Source organism: Anas platyrhynchos, chromosome 17, assembly GCF_047663525.1.
Source record: "Anas platyrhynchos isolate ZD024472 breed Pekin duck chromosome 17, IASCAAS_PekinDuck_T2T, whole genome shotgun sequence".
Classification (NCBI taxonomy): Eukaryota; Metazoa; Chordata; class Aves; order Anseriformes; family Anatidae; genus Anas; species Anas platyrhynchos.
The window spans coordinates 438,183-453,681 of record NC_092603.1 but is presented as its reverse complement, the minus strand read 5'-3'; the positions used below and the strand labels follow the sequence as shown (position 1 = coordinate 453,681).

The window sequence follows — 15,499 nt, the reverse complement described above, 5'->3', positions numbered from 1 at the left end:
TGGGGCTGGAGAAGACCCAGGGCCTGGATCCAGTGGAATGGAGCCGGGGAGGAAACCCAGGACTGGATTCAAGGGACAAGGAATGGAGCAGGACTGAGGACTCAAAGCCCGGCCTGGATCCAGTGGAATGGAGCCAGAGAGGAAAACCCGGACTGGATTAAAGGGACCGGAATGGAGCCAGAGAGGAAAACCCGGAGTGGATTAAAGGGACCGGAATGGAGCCAGAGAGGAAAACCCGGAGTGGATTAAAGGGACCGGAATGGAGCCGGGTCTGGAGCTGAAAGCCCGGCCTGGATCCAGTGGAATGACAGAGAGGAAAACCCGGACTGGATTAATGGGACCGGAATGGAGCCGGTGCTCAGGACCCGGTCTGGATCCAACGGAATGGAGCCAAAGAGGAAAACCCGGAGTGGATTAAAGGGACCGGAATGGAGCCAGGTCCGGAGCTCAAAGCCCGGTCTGGATCCAGTGGAATGGAGCCGGAGAGGAAAACCCGGACTGGATTAATGGGACCGGAATGGAGCCGGTGCTCAGGACCCGGCCTGGATCCAGTGGAATGGAGCCAGAGAGGAAAACCCGGAGTGGATTAATGGGACTGGAATGGAGCCGAGACTAAAGCCCGGCCTGGATCCAGTGGAATGGAGCCAGGAAAGAAAACCCGGACTGGATTAAATAGAACCGGAATGGAGCCGGGTCCGGAGTTCAAAGCCTGGTCTGGATCCAGCGGAATGGAGCCAGAGAGGAAAACCCGGACTGGATTAATGGGACCGGAATGGAGCCGGGTCCGGAGCTCAAAGCCTGGTCTGGATCCAGTGGAATGGAGCCAGAGAGGAAAACCCGGAGTGGATTGATCCGGAGCGGAATGGAGCCGGGTCCGGAGCTCAAAGCCTGGTCTGGATCCAGCGGAATGGAGCCAGAGAGGAAAACCCGGACTGGATTAATGCAACGAGATCAAGCCGAGTACGGAGCTCAAAGCCTGGTCTGGATCCAGTGGAATGGAGCCAGAGAGGAAAACCCGGAAGTAGATTAATGGGAGCGGAATGGAGCCGGGGCTGGGGCTGAAAGCCTGGTCTGGATCAAGTGGAATGGAGCCGGGGAGGAAAACCCGGACTGGATTAAAGGGGAATGGAATGGAGCCGGGTCCAGGGCTCAAGCCCGGCCTGGATCCAGTGGAATGGAGCCAGAGAGGAAAACCCGGACTGGATTAATGGGACCGGAAGGAGCCGGAGCTCAGAGCCCGGCCTGGATCCAGTGGAATGGAGACAGGAAGGAAAACCCGGAGTGGATTAAAGGGACCGGAATGGAGCCGGGTCTGGAGCTCAAAGCCTGGTCTGGATCCAGTGGAATGGAGCCAGGAAGGAAAACCCGGACTGGATTAAAGGGGAACGGAATGGAGCCGGGTCCAGGGCTCAGATCCTGGTCTGGATCCAGTGGAATGGAGCCAGAAGGAAAACCCGGACTGGATTAAAGGGGAACGGAATGGAGCCAGGTCCGGAGCTCAAAGCCCGGCCTGGATCCAGTGGAATGGAGCCAGAAAGAAAAACCCGGAGTGGATTAAAGGGACTGGAACGGAGCTAAAGAAACCCGGAGTGGATTAATGGGACTGGAATGGAGCCAGTAAGGAAAACCCGGAGTGGATTAATGGGACTGGAACGGAGCCTGTAAGAAAAACCCGGAGTGGATTAATGGGACTGGAATGGAGCCGGAGCTCAGGGCCCGGCCTGGATCCAGTGGAATGGAGCCACAAAGTAAAACCCGGAGTGGATTAATGGGACTGGAATGGATCCGGTGCTCAGGACCCGGCCTGGATCCAGTGGAATGGAGCCACAAAGTAAAACCCGGAGTGGATTAAAGGGGAACGGAATGGAGCCAGGTCTGGAGCTCAAAGCCTGGTCTGGATCCAGTGGAATGGAGCCACAAAGGAAAACCCGGACTGGATTTAAGGGGAACGGAACGGAGCCGGGTCCAGGGCTCAGATCCTGGTCTGGATCCAGTGGAATGGAGACAGGAAGGAGAACCCGGAGTGGATTAAAGAGAATGGAATGGAGCCGGGTCTGGAGCTCAAAGCCTGGTCTGGATCCAGTGGAATGGAGCCACAAATAAAACCCGGACTGGATTTAAGGGAACGGAATGGAGTCACGTCTGGAGCTCAAAGCCTGGTCTGGATCCAACGGAATGGAGCCAGAAAGAAAAACCCGGACTGGATTAATGGGACCGGAATGGAGCCGAAAGAAAAACCCGGAGTAGATTAAAGGGACCGGAATGGAGCCAGAGAGGAAAACCTGGAGTGGATTAATGGGACTGGAATGGAGCCGGAGAGGAAAACCTGGAGTGGATTAATGGGACTGGAATGGAGCCAGTAAGGAAAAGCTGGAGTGGATTAATGGGACCGGAATGGAGCCAGAAAGAAAAACCCGGAGTGGATTAAAGGGACCGGAATGGAGCCAGAGAGGAAAACCTGGAGTGGATTAATGGGACTGGAATGGAGCCAGAGAGGAAAACCTGGAGTGGATTAATGGGACTGGAATGGAGCCAGTAAGGAAAACCCGGAGTGGATTAAAGGGACTGGAATGGAGCCAGAAAGAAAAACCCGGAGTGGATCAAAGGGGAACAGAATGGAGCCGGTTCCAGTCTCAGAGCCCGGCCTGGATCCAGTGGAATGGAGCCGGGAAGAAAAACCCGGACTGGATTAATGGGGAACGGAATGGAGCCAGGTCCGGAGCTCAAAGCCTGGTCTGGATCCAGTGGAATGGAGCCGGGGAGGAAAACCCGGACTGGATTAATGGGACTGGAATGGAGCCGGTGCTCAGAGGCCGGCCTGGATCCAGTGGAATGGAGCCAGTAAATAAAACCCGGGAGTAGATTAAAGGGACTGGAATGGAGCCAGAAAGAAAAACCCGGAGTGGATTAATGAGACTGGAATGGAGCCAGAGCTCAGGGCCCGGCCTGGATCCAGTGGAATGGAGCCACAAAGTAAAACCCGGAGTGGATTAATGGGACTGGAATGCAGCCAGGTCCAGTGCTCAGAGCCCGGCCTGGATCCAACGGAATGGAGCCAGGAAGGAAAACCCGGAGTGGATTAAAGGGACTGGAATGGAGCCGGGTCCAGTGCTCAAAGCCTGGCCTGGATCCAGTGGAATGGAGCCGGAGGGAAAACCCGGAGTGGATTAATGGGACTGGAATGGAGCCGGGTCCGGAGCTCAAAGCCTGGTCTGGATCCAGTGGAATGGAGCCAGAGAGGGAAGACCAGGAGTGGATTAAAGGGACTGGAATGGAGCCGGAACTCAGGCCCAGCCTGGATCCAGTGGAATGGAGCCAGAAGGAAGACCCGGACTGGATTAATGGGACCGGAATGGAGCCGGTGCTCAGGACCCGGCCTGGATCCAGTGGGATGGAGCCACAAAGTAAAACCCGGACTGGATTAAAGGGGACCGGAATGGAGCCAGGTCCGGAGCTCAAAGCCTGGTCTGGATCCAGTGGAATGGAGCCAGAGAGGAAAACCCGGACTGGATTAATGGGAATGGATTGGAGCCGGGTCCGGAGCTCAAAGCCTGGTCTGGATCCAGTGGAATGGAGCCGGGAAGAAAAACCCGGACTGGATTAAAGGGACCGGAACGGACCGGCCCCACCGCGCAAAACCCGGCCTGGATTCGTCGCCGCACTGACCCGGGGGGTGGGAGGCGCTTCGTGGAGTTTTTATTCAAGGCGGTGACCCCGAAAAAGGGGCGGCTGGGCCCAAAATAGGCACTAGGGGGGCCCCGGGGGGCTGGTCCCGTGATGGGGGGGGGCTGAAGGGCAAGGGGGGGGCAGGGAATGGGGAGGGGAGCAGGAGTTTGGGGGGTAAAGGGGGGGGGCAGGAAAATTTTGGGGGTGGCCGAAATTTTCGGGGGGGGGCTTGGAAATTAAGGGGGGGTCAGGAAGAAATTTGGGGGGGGGTCCAGAAAATGGGGAGGGGGGCGGAAAAGGTGGGGGAGAGGCCAGATTTTTTGGGGGGTGTCCAGAAATTTGGGGGGAATTCCAGTATTTTTGGGGGTGTCCAGAATTTTTGGGGGTGTCCAGATTTTTTTGGGGGGGGAGTGTTTAAAAATTTGGAGGTGTCCAGGATTGTTGGGGGGGGTTCCAGAATTTTTTGGGGGGCTTCCAGAATTTTTGGGGGGCTCCAGAATTTTAGAGGGTTCCAGGATTTGTGGGAGAGTTCCAGGAATCTTTTATGGGGGGTCGAGAATTTTTGGGGGGGTCCTGGAATTTTGTGGGGGGGGCCAGAATTTTTGGGGGGGTTCCAGATTTTTTTGAGGGGGTCTGGAATTTTTTGGGGGCTCCTGGAATTTTGGGGGGGGGTCCAGAATTTTGTGGGGGGGGGGCAGAATTTTTTGGGGGGGCTTCCAGGAATTTGGGTGGGCTCCGGGAAGTTTTTGGGGGTGTCCAGGAATTTTTTTTGGGTGTGTCCAGGAATTTTTTGGGGGTGTCCAGGAATTTTTTTGGGGGGGTCAGGGGGGGCCGGGCAGGGGTCCGTCCGGCGCAGGAGCCCCCCAGGGTATCGAGGGCCCCCCTGAGGGCCCCCCCAGCAGCGCGGCCCCGGTCTGGCCGCAGCAGGCGAAGGCGGTCAATGACAGGGGCCGGGGGGGTCCCCGGGGGGTCCCGGGGGAGGGCGAGTACCACTCCCACCCCGTAGCCGTCGGGCACCAGCGGCCCCCGCAGCGGCCAGCAGGGCTCGCGGGAGTGCACCTGGGGGGGGAAAAATCCTCAAAAAGGGAGAATGCGCCCCAAATGGACCCCCCACACCAGCAACCCCCCCACTGGCACCGAATGGCCAAAGTGACCCCAAATAGCCCCGAAATGGCCCCAAATGGCCCCAAAATGACCCCAAATATACATAAAGTGACCCCAAATAGCCCCAAAGTGATCCCAAATATCCATAAACTGACCCCAAATAGCCCCAAAAAGACCCCAAATAGCCCCAAAGTGGCCCTAAATAGCCCCAAAATGACCCCAAATGGCCCCAAAATGACCCCAAATATCCATAAAGTGACCCCAAATAGCCCCAAAAAGACCCCAAATAGCCCCAAAGTGGCCCCAAATAGCCCCAAAGTGACCCCAAATATACATAAAGAGACCCCAAATAGCCCCAAATGACCCCAAATAGCCCCAAAATAACCCCAAATATACATAAAGTGACCCCAAATAGCCCCAGTGACCCCAAATATCCATAAAGTGACCCCAAATAGCCCCAAATGACCCCAAATATACATAAAGTGACCCCAAATAGCCCCAAAGTGATCCCAAATATACATAAAGTGACCCCAAATAGCCCCAAAATGACCCCAAATAGCCCCAAAATGACCCCAAATATCCATAAAGTGACCCCAAATAGCCCCAAAATGACTCTAAATAGCCCCAAAGTGACCCCAAATAGCCCCAAAGTGATCCCAAATAGCCCCAAAATGACCCCAAATATACATAAAGTGACCCCAAATAGCCCCAAAATGACCCCAAATGGCCCCAAAATGACCCAAATATCCATAAAGTGACCCCAAATATCCATAAATTGACCCCAAATAGCCCCAAAATGACCCCAAATATACGAAAAGTGACCCCAAATAGCCCCAAAGTGGCCCCAAATAGCCCCAAACTGACCCCAAATATCAGCAAAAGGCCCCAAATATCACCAAAAAGCCCCCAAATACCCAGAAATTGACCCTAAATATCACTAAACTGACCCCAAATACCCCCAAACTGACCCCAAATAACATTAAACTGAGCCCAAGTATCCCCCCAAACCCCCAGAAAATGACCCCCAAATAGCCCCAAACTGACCTCAAATACCCATAAACCATATTTCTGAACAAAATTTTGTCACCGAGAACCAAATTCCTGTCATTTCGTGTCACTTTGGACCACATTTGTGCTACTTTGGGCCACATTTGTGCTATTTGAACCAAATTTCTGTCACTTTGTGTCACTTTGGGCCACATTGGGTCTTCGGGCCAAATTTTTGTCATTTCATTTCGAATTCCTGTCATTTTGAGTCACTTTGGGCCACATTTCTGTCATTTTAGGTCCAAATTCCTGTCACTTTGTGTCACATTGGGCTACATTTATGCTATTTAGAACCAAATTCCTGTCATTTGGTGTCACTTCGGGCCACATTTGTCCTATTTAGGGCCAAATTTGTGTAATTTTGTGTCACTTTAGGCCACATTTGTGCTATTTAGGTCCAAATTTCTGTCACTTTGTGTCACTTTAGGCCACATTCATGCTATTTCAGACCAAATTCCTGTCATTTTGTGTCACTTTGGGCCACATTTGTGCTATTTAAGGCCAAATTTGTGTCATTTTGTGTCACTTTGGGCCATATTTCTGTCATTTAGGTCCAAATTTCTGACATTTTGTGTCTCTTTGGGCCACATTTGTGCTACTTAGGTCCAAATTCCTGTCATTTTGTGTCACTTTGGGCCACGTTTGTCCTATTTAAGGCCAAATTTGTGTCATTTTGTGTCACTTTGGGCCACATTTGTGTCATTTAGGTCCAATTTTCTGACATTTTCTGCCACTTTGGGCCACATTTGTGCTACTTAGGTCCAAATTCCTGTCATTTTGTGTCACTTTGGGCCACATTTGTGCTACTTAGGTCCAAATTCCTGTCATTTTGTGTCACTTTGGGCCACATTTATGCTATTTAGGGCCAAATTTGTGTCATTTTGTGTCACTTTGGGCCATATTTCTGTCATTTAGGTCCAAATTTCTGTCATTTTGTGTCACTCTGGGCCACGTTTGTGCTATTTAGAACCAAATTCCTGTCATTTCGTGTCACTTTGGGCTGCATTTGTGCTATTTAGGGCCAAATTTCTGTCATTTTGTGTTACTTTGGGCCATATTGGTGCTTTTTAGGGCCACATTTGTGCTATACAGGGTAAAATTTTGGTCGTTTTTACATCCAAATTCCTGTCTTTTTGTGTCACTTTGGGCCACATTTGTGCTATTTAGGGCCAAATTTGTGTCATTTTCTGCCACTTTGGGCCACATTTGTTCTATTTAGGTCCAATTTTCTGTCACTTTGTGTCGCTTTGGGCCACATTTGTGTCATTTTCTGCCACTTTGGGCCACATTAGTGCTTGTCTACGTTGCCACATTTAACGCTGTTACAACCCCAAATCCCTCTCCTTTCACCTCCCTCCACATCACCCCCGTGCGATTTTTGGGTTGAAATCCTTCTTTTGGGCTACCTGCAGGGTGCAGAGGCGGAAGTGCGTCGCCCGGGCGTAGCCGGGGTCCCGGAACAGCTCCGGCAGCGGCTCCAGCCCCACGGCCGCCAGGCCCAGGGCCCTCAGGGTGCCTACTCGGCCCCCTGTCCCCGCCGCCACCTGTCGCCATGGCAACGGGGTCACCATGGCAACGGGGTCACCATGGCAACGGGGTCACCATGGCGACCGTGTCCCCATAGCAACCGTGGCCCCATAGCAACCATGGCCCCATAGCGACCCATCAGGGCCTGTGGGAACCCCATGGGGGGGGGGCTCAGTGGTTGCCATGGGGATGACGTCATCGGTTGCCATGGCGATGACGTCATCGGTTGCCATGGCGATGACGTCATCGGTCGCCATGGCAACGGGGTAGCCATGGCAACCGCGGCCCCAGTAGCGACCCATAGGGGCCTATATGAGGGCCCCCATAGGGTTGCCATGGCGATGACGTCACCGGTTGCCATGGCGATGATGTCATCGGTTACGGTTGCCATGGTGATGACTTCATCGGTCGCCATGGCGATGACGTCATTGGTCACCATGGCAACGGGGTCACCATGGCGGCCGCGACCATAGCAACCCATAGGGGCTCATAATGGGGGCCCCATAGGGTTGCCATGGCGATGACGTCACCGGTTGCCATGGCGATGACGTCATCGGTCGCCATGGTGATGATGTCATCGGTCGCCATGGTGATGACGTCATCGGTCGCCATGGTGATGACGTCATCGGTCGCCATGGCAACGGGGGGGGGGGAGAGGGGGCTCACCTCGTCCGCCCGCTGCCGCTCGCCGCCGCCGCCGCCCCCAGCAGGGAGAGGAGGGCCTGGGGCTGCCCCGATCTAGTCACCAGGACCCCGCCCACCCCCAGGAAGCCCCGCCCCCCAAATATGCATAAACAGGAAGTCCCGCCCCCATAAGACAGGAAGCTCCCGCCCCCAACCCCCCCAACTCGGAAGCCCCCCCCCCAGATCCCCTCCCCCTCAGCCCCCGCCCCCTAGACCCCCACCCCTGAAGCCCTCCCCTTCCAAACCCCTCCCCCTGAAGACCACCCCAAGGCCCCCACCCTTCAGGCCCCTCCCCTTACTAAGCCCCACCCCCCTGAGGCCCCGCCCTCTCCCAAGCCCCGCCCCCCTTAGGCCCCGCCCCTTTCAAACCCCTCCCCTTTCTAAGCCCCGCCCCCTAGACCCCACCCTTAAGCCCCTCCCCTTCCAAATCCCTCCCCCTGAAGCCCCACCAAGAAGCCCCGCCCCTTAGGCCCCTCCCCCTTACTAAGCCCCGCCCCCTAAAGCCCCCTCCCTCTCCCAAGCCCCGCTCCCTAGGCCCGCCCCTCCTAAGCCCCGCCCCCTGAGCCCCGCCCCTCTCCCAATCCCCCCTAGGCCCCGCCCATCTAGTAAGCCCCGCCCCATTAGGCCCCATATCCCAAGCCCCGCCCCCCAGGCCCCTCCCCTCCCCAAGCCCCGCCCCCTAGCCCCGCCCCCTTCTCTTAATCCCCGCCCTAGGCCCCGGCCCCCCTATTCCAAGCCCCGCCTCCCTTAGGCCCCGCCTATTCAAACCCCCTTTAAGCCCCGCCCCTCAGACCCGCCCCCTGAGAGCCCCCTTGAAGCCCCGCCCCCCTTAGGCCCCGCCCCTCTCCCCAAGCCCCTCCCCCTTTAAGCCCCGCCCCCTTTAAGCCCCGCCCCTCCCCCAGAGCCCCGCCCACCTTGGTCCCGGGGCGCTGCGCGGCCCGTGCCAGGCGCAGGCAGAGCGGCCCCGGGGGCAGCACCAGGTGGGGGTGGGGCAGGGGGCGGGGCCGGAGGGGCGGGGCCTGCGGGCGCAAGGCGCTCAGCGTCCCGTGGACCCTGCGGGAACCAGGCCCCGACCTCGGTTCCCCCAAAAAGGTTCCCCCCGCCGGTTCCGCCCCAAAATGGCTCCCCCCGCACTCAGCACCCCCACTTCCGGGTGGTCCCACCCCCCGTTGGGGCCCCCCAGCACCCAAAAGGGACCCTCCGCAGGGGGGTCCCACCGGAAATGGGGCCCCGCCCGCTGGTTCCGCACATAAATGGTTCCCCCCATTATTGGTTCCTCCCCTAATTGGGTCCCCCCCTAATTGGATCCCCCCTAATTGGGTCCCCCCCCGGGTCCTCCCCTCTAATAGGTCCCGCCCCGAGTCCACCGCATTTGTGTCCCCCCCAAACTCGCACCCACACATTGGTTCCCCCTAATTGGTTCCCCCCCAATTGGTACCCCCCTAATGGGTTCCTCCTCTAATTGTGTCCCCCCGAATTGGTACCCCCCCATGTCCCCCCTTTAATAGGTTCCCCCCGAGTCCACCTCATTTGTGTCCCCCACAACTGGCACCTTACACATTGGTTCCCCCCATACTTGGTTCCCCCCCTAATTATACCCCCCCCCCCATGGCTCCCCTCTAATTGGTTCCCCCCACCTCACCCAACCCCTCCCCCATTCTCTACCCCCCCCCCAACTGAACCCCATCACCCATCACCTTGGTTCCCCCCCCCCCCAACTCCCCCCCCCCATCTCCCCCTCCCCAGCTTCCCACCCCCTTGGTTCCCCCCTCAAATTGGTCCCCACCACAGCACCCCAATCTCGCTCCTCCCCCTGGGCGCCCCTCCCCAGCGCCCCCCACCCCGAGTACCCCCACCCCACCTGTAGAAGGCCACCTCCAGCGCCACCTGCACCAGCGCCTCCGCCTGCGCCGGCTCCACGTCACCGAAGCCCTCGTGGGTGAAGCAGTGAACCTCCACGTCCGCCGCCAGGCTGGGGGGGCCCCAAATGCTCAGGAACCCCCCCAAGCCCCCCAAAAGACCCCCCCAAACCCCCCAGAACCCTCCCAGGACCCCCAAGGTCCCCATCACTCCCCCTTCCCTATTCAGACCACCCCGGCACCCCCCCAGGACCCCTCCTAGACCCCCCAGGCCCCCCAAGACCCCCCAAAGGACCCCCAGGACCCCCCAAGACCCCCAGGACCCCCCCATCCCCCACCTGTCCAGGTGCCGTTTACGCCCGCCGCACCTCGGGCTCGATCTCGGGGCTGAGGCTGAAGCGCAGGTGCTGGGGGGAGGGCACGGGCAGGCAGCCGGGGCCTCCTTGGGGGCGGGGCATCAGGCTGGGAGGGGGCGGAGCCAGATTGAGAAGCCCCTGCTCCACTAGCCCCTCCCCCCAGCGGTTGCCATGGTTACCAGAAGGCCAGGGCGTGGTCGGCCATTTCGGCGGCCACGGCGCCGTCGATCACTTCCGGGTCGTAGAGGAGGCCGCAGGCCCCGTCCGCCCCCACGATCGCTGAGGGACGGGCAGGGGGAGGTTCACCCACGCCCCCCACCCATCAAGCCACGCCCCCTCAGAGGGCCTAAACCGGAAGCCCGCCCCCTCCATTGGCCAAATATTTGATGCCCCGCCCACTCCTGGGTCCGCGGGGGTAGCCCCGCCCCCTCAGGAAGCCCCGCCCATTTATGAAGCCCCTCCCCCCTAGGAAGCCCGCCCCCTCAGGAAGCCCCGCCCCCTTAGTAAGCCCCGCCCCCACCCAGGGCCTAACCCTGCCCCCCTCACCAAGCCCCGCCCCACCAGGAAGCCCCACCCCCTTAGGAAGCCCCGCCCCCCAGGAAACCCCGCCCCCCCCCGAAGCCCCGCCCCCCAGGAAGCCCCACCCCCTCACAAAGCCCCGCCCCTAGGAAGCCCCGCCCCCCTTAGGAAGCCCCGCCCCCACCCAGGGCCTAACCCCGCCCCCTCCCAAGCCCCGCCCCCTCAGGCCTAACCCCAGCCGAGCCCTCCCCCCCCACCCAGCCCCTAGCCCGACCCCTCCCGAGCCCTCCCCCCTTCCAGCCCAGGCCCCGCCCCTCCCGGCCTCAGGCCCCGCCCACCTGCAGGGCCTTGTCGAACCAGCGGTTGCAGCCGTTGGCTCCGGCCCCGCCCCCGTGCAGGACCTGCCCGGCCCCGCCCCCAGGGCCCCGCCCCCCGGCGGCCATGACAGAGGACGTCGGACGCGCCAGGGCCAGGAGGCTGCGCTGGATCTGACCAATCGAGGCCCAGGGTTCAGGCGGTCTGCGCCAGGAAGTCCCGCCCCCCTGAGAAAAAGTCTCCGCCCCATTGGCCCAAAACCAGGAAGTCCCGCCCCCCTGAGAGGAAGTCTCCACCCCATCAGGCCAGAAACAGGAAGTCCCGCCCCCAAGAGGCCTACAGACAGGAAGTCCCGCCCCCCACAACCCGGAAGCTCACCCCTTCCAGACAGGAAGTCCGACCCCAAACTCCCTCCCCCAAACAGGAAGTGCCATCCCCAAAGACCCCAAACAGGAAGTCCAGCCCCCCTAAACAGCAAACCCCCCCTCGAGCCCAAACACCCCGGAAGTCCCACCCATAACCCCGGAAGTCCCGCCCCCAATACCGGAAGTCCCACCCTAAACCGGAAATCCCACCCACAACCCCGGAAGAACCTCCCCCAACCACCGGAAGTCCCACCCCAAATTCAGGAAATCCCACCCTTAACCCCGGAAGTCCCACCCATAACCCCGGAAGTCCCACCCCCACACCCGGAAGTACCACCCATAACCCCGGAAGTCCCACCCCCACACCCGGAAGTACCACTTTTAACCCCGGAAGTCCCACCCCAACACCCGGAAGTGCCCCTTTCCCCCCCTTTCCCCCCTCCCCACCTCCCCCAGCCCCTCCCCTCCCCCCAGCCCCTCCCCCTTTAGGCCCCTCCCCCTTCAGGCCCCTCCCCTTTAGGCCCCTCCCCCTTAGGCTCCACCCTACCCCTCATGAGCAGCCCGTAGGCCCTCCCCAGCCCCTCCGGGGTCCCTGCCCCGTCAGCGCCCCCAGGCCCAGGACCCCCCCCGGGCCCCCCCCGCAGGGCCCCGAGCTGAGCCCCCAGGGCGGCCGCGGGCAGGGGGGACCCCGAGGCCTCGCACGCCTCACCGAGAAGAACTGGGGGGGGGAAGGGGGGGTTGGGGGGGGGCAGGGACCCCAAAAGGCCCCCGGACCCCCCAAATCTCCCCCAGCCCCCTAAAATCCCCCCCAGGACCCCCCCATTTCCCCCCAAATCCCTCCCAACGTCCCCCAAAGTGCCCCCCACCAGGACCCTGAGAAGAAAGGGGGGGGAAAGGGAGTGTGGGGGGGGCAGGACCCCCGAAAGTGCCCCCCAGGACTCCCAAAATCCCCCCAACAACCCCAAAATGCCCCCTCAGGACCCCCAAATCCCCCCAATTGCCCCCCAAAACCCCAAAAGTGCCCCCCAGGACCCCCATTTCTCCCCATTTCCCCCCCAGCCCCCCAAATCCCCCCAAGACCCCCCCAAATCCCCCCCCACCCCCATTTCCTTCCCAAATCCCCAACCCCCCGACCCCCTCAGACCCCCCTGGACCCCCCCAGGACCCTCCCCAGACCCCCCCAAATCCCCGGACCCCCGGACCCCCCCAAATCCCCCCCAGGACCCCCCAGCCCCCCCCCACCCTACCCATGCGGATGACGGTGATGAAGCGGGGGGGGGGGGCGCCGGGGGGCGCTCAGGGCCCCGTCCTGCTGGGGGCCGGGCACCCGGCACCCCCCAAACACCGCCCGCACCCAGGGCTCGGGGGGGTCACGCCTGGGGGGGGGACACGTGGAGACCCCATGAGGACCCCCAGGGACCCCCAGGGACCCTAGGGACCCCCGAGACCCCCAGGGACCCTCAGAGACCCCCCGGGACCCCCGGGACCCCTAAAGGCCCCCCAGAGACCCCACAGGGACCCCCAGTGACCCCCAGGGACCCCCTGGAACCCCCTGGGACCCCCCAGGACCCCCAGGGACCCCCCAGGACCCCCAGAGATCCCATAGGGAGCCCCAAAGACCCCTAAAGACCCCGAGACCCCCAGGGACCCCCCAAGACCCCCAGGGACCCATAAGGAACCCCCAGGGACCCTGTGGACCCCAGAGACCCCCAAGGGACCCCCAGAGACCCCCCGGGACCCCCAGGGACCCCTAAAGGCCCCCAGAGACCCCACAGGGACCCCCAGTGACCACCAGGAACCCCCCAAGGACCCCCAGGGACCCTCCAGAGACCTATAGGGACCCCATAGGGACCCCCAGGGACCCCCCAAGACCCCCATGGCCCCATAGGGACCCCCAGAGACCCCCAGGGAAGCTGTAGGGACCCCATAGGGACCCCCAAGAACCCCATAGAGACCCCATAGGGACCCCCAGGGACCCCATAGAGACCACCAGGGACCCACAGGGACCCATAAAGACCCCATAGGGACCCCAAAGGCCCCAAAAGGACCCCCAGAGACCCCAAAAGGCCCCATAGGGACCCCCAGGGACCCCATAAAGACCCCAGAGACCCCCAGGGACCCCATAAAGACCGCATAGGGACCCCCAGCCCCGCACCCACCGCTCCCACCATGGCCCGGTAATCCAGGATGCCGGCCACAAACTGGGCTGCGAACCTGCGGGAAACCCCATGCTGCCAGTTAGCTCCCAGTTAGCTCCCAGTGCCCCCCATTTATCACCCAGTGCCCCCCAGTCCCTTCCAGTGCCTCCCAGTCCCCCCCAGTCCCTTCCAATTCCCTCCAGTGCCTCCCAGTTCCCCCCAATTCCCTCCCAGTCCCTCCCAGTCCCTTCCAGTGCCTCCCAGTCCCTCCCAATTCCCTCCCAGTCCCTCCCAGTGCCTCCCAGTGCCCCCCGCTCACCGCAGCTGCCCCCCGGGCTGCTCCCAGTGCTGGGGGGGCAGCACAGCCCGCGCTGCCGTGCACGGGGAGGGGGAGGCGACCCCCGGGGGCCCGCGGCCATGCCTGGGGGGGGGCAACATAAGGGGGGGGGGCGGGAACTGGCCCCAAATGCCCCCCAAATTTAACCCCCCAATTCCCCCCAATCCCCCTCCCCCAGTCCCCCAACCCCCCCAATTCCCCCCCCAAATGCCCCCAACCCCCCCAACCCCCCCATAAGCCCCCCAAATCCCCCCCAACCCCCATCACCCCCCCAACCCCCCCAAAACCCCCTCCAACCCCCCTAAACCCCCCCATTGCCCCCCCATTCCCCCCCAAATCCCCCCCATCACCCCCCAACCCCCCCATTACCCCCCCCAATTCCCCCCAAACCTCCCCCAAATCCCCCCCTCACCCCCCCATTTCCCCCCATTACACCCCCCAAACCCCCCCCCCCCCATTCACTCACCGCCCCCTGTGCCGAGGGGGGGGGTCAGCCCCCCCTCAGCCTCTCCTGCAGCCGGGTCCCGACCCCCGGGGGCTCCGAAGGCCTGGAGCAGCCCCGGCTCCGCGCCACCCCCGCGCCCCCAGCAGCGCCCGCAGAGCCCCCGCGTAGCGCCCCAGCGTCGCCCCCAGAGCCGGCCAGGGGGGGGGCGGGGGGGTCTGGGGGGGGGACACGGGGTCAAGGGGGGGACAGGGGGTCAAGGGGGCAAGGGGGGATCCCCAAGGGGGCAAGGGGGGGGGCACCCCAAGTGAGGGGGACCCCCCCAAGTGAGGGGAAGCCCCCCAAGTGATGGGGACCCCCCGTATTCTTGCCCCCCCCCCCGTGATTGGGACCCCCCCCCCAGTGATTGAGACCCCCCCCATATTATTAAGACCCCCCTGTACATGGGGACCCCCCTATATTGGGACCCCCCCCGGGAAATTGGGACCCCCCCCGTATTATTGAGACCCCCCACCGAGTAATTGGGACCCCCCCAAGTGATGGGGACCCCCCCCGCATGTAATGGGGACCCCCCCCCCATTACTGGGACCCCCCCCCCGGCTAATTGCCCCCCCCAAGACCCACGGAGCCCCCCCCCTTAATGAGACCCCCCCCAAAACCCCAGGAAACCCCCCTGGGGACCCCCCTCATTTAATACCCCCCTAATTACCCCCCCAAACCCCAATTAACGCCCCCCCACCCCAATTAACCCCCTCCACACCCCAATTATGACCCCCCCACCCCAATTATGACCCCCCCGACCCAATAAGACCTCCCCCCACCCGATGACCCCCACCTTAATTATGACCCCCACTCTCCAATTAGTCCCCCCACCCTAATTAACCCCCCCAAACCCCCAATACCACCCTTACCCCCCCACCCCAAAATTTTAGGGACCCCCCCCCAAAACTACCTGGGGGGGGGCGCGGGGGGGGGGGCTCGGCGCCGCCCCCACACCCACGGCGCGCGCGGCATGGCCCCGCAGCCGGCCGCGCCCCCTCCGGGCTGGCCGCGCCCCCTCCGGGCTGGCCGCGCCCCCTCCGGGCTGGCCACGCCCCCTAGCAACGCCACGTCCCCTGGCCACGCCCCCTAGCAACGGCT

General features: G+C 61.7%; 1 protein-coding gene across 1 annotated transcript; it reads right to left on the bottom strand.

Annotated features, from left to right (window-relative positions):
• Positions 1-4,167: 4,167 nt before the first annotated feature.
• Positions 4,168-15,373, bottom strand: LOC139998851 (carnitine O-acetyltransferase-like). The gene is given in 18 exon segments (XM_072024715.1): positions 4,168-4,239; positions 4,567-4,725; positions 7,224-7,361; positions 7,527-7,652; positions 7,798-8,028; positions 8,943-9,081; positions 9,890-10,000; positions 10,226-10,242; positions 10,244-10,349; positions 10,423-10,522; positions 11,097-11,267; positions 11,978-12,146; positions 12,685-12,739; positions 12,741-12,825; positions 13,610-13,656; positions 13,900-13,944; positions 13,946-14,001; positions 15,356-15,373. Coding segments are annotated over 18 exon segments (1,845 nt in total).
• Between the last annotated feature and the right edge of the window lie 126 nt (positions 15,374-15,499).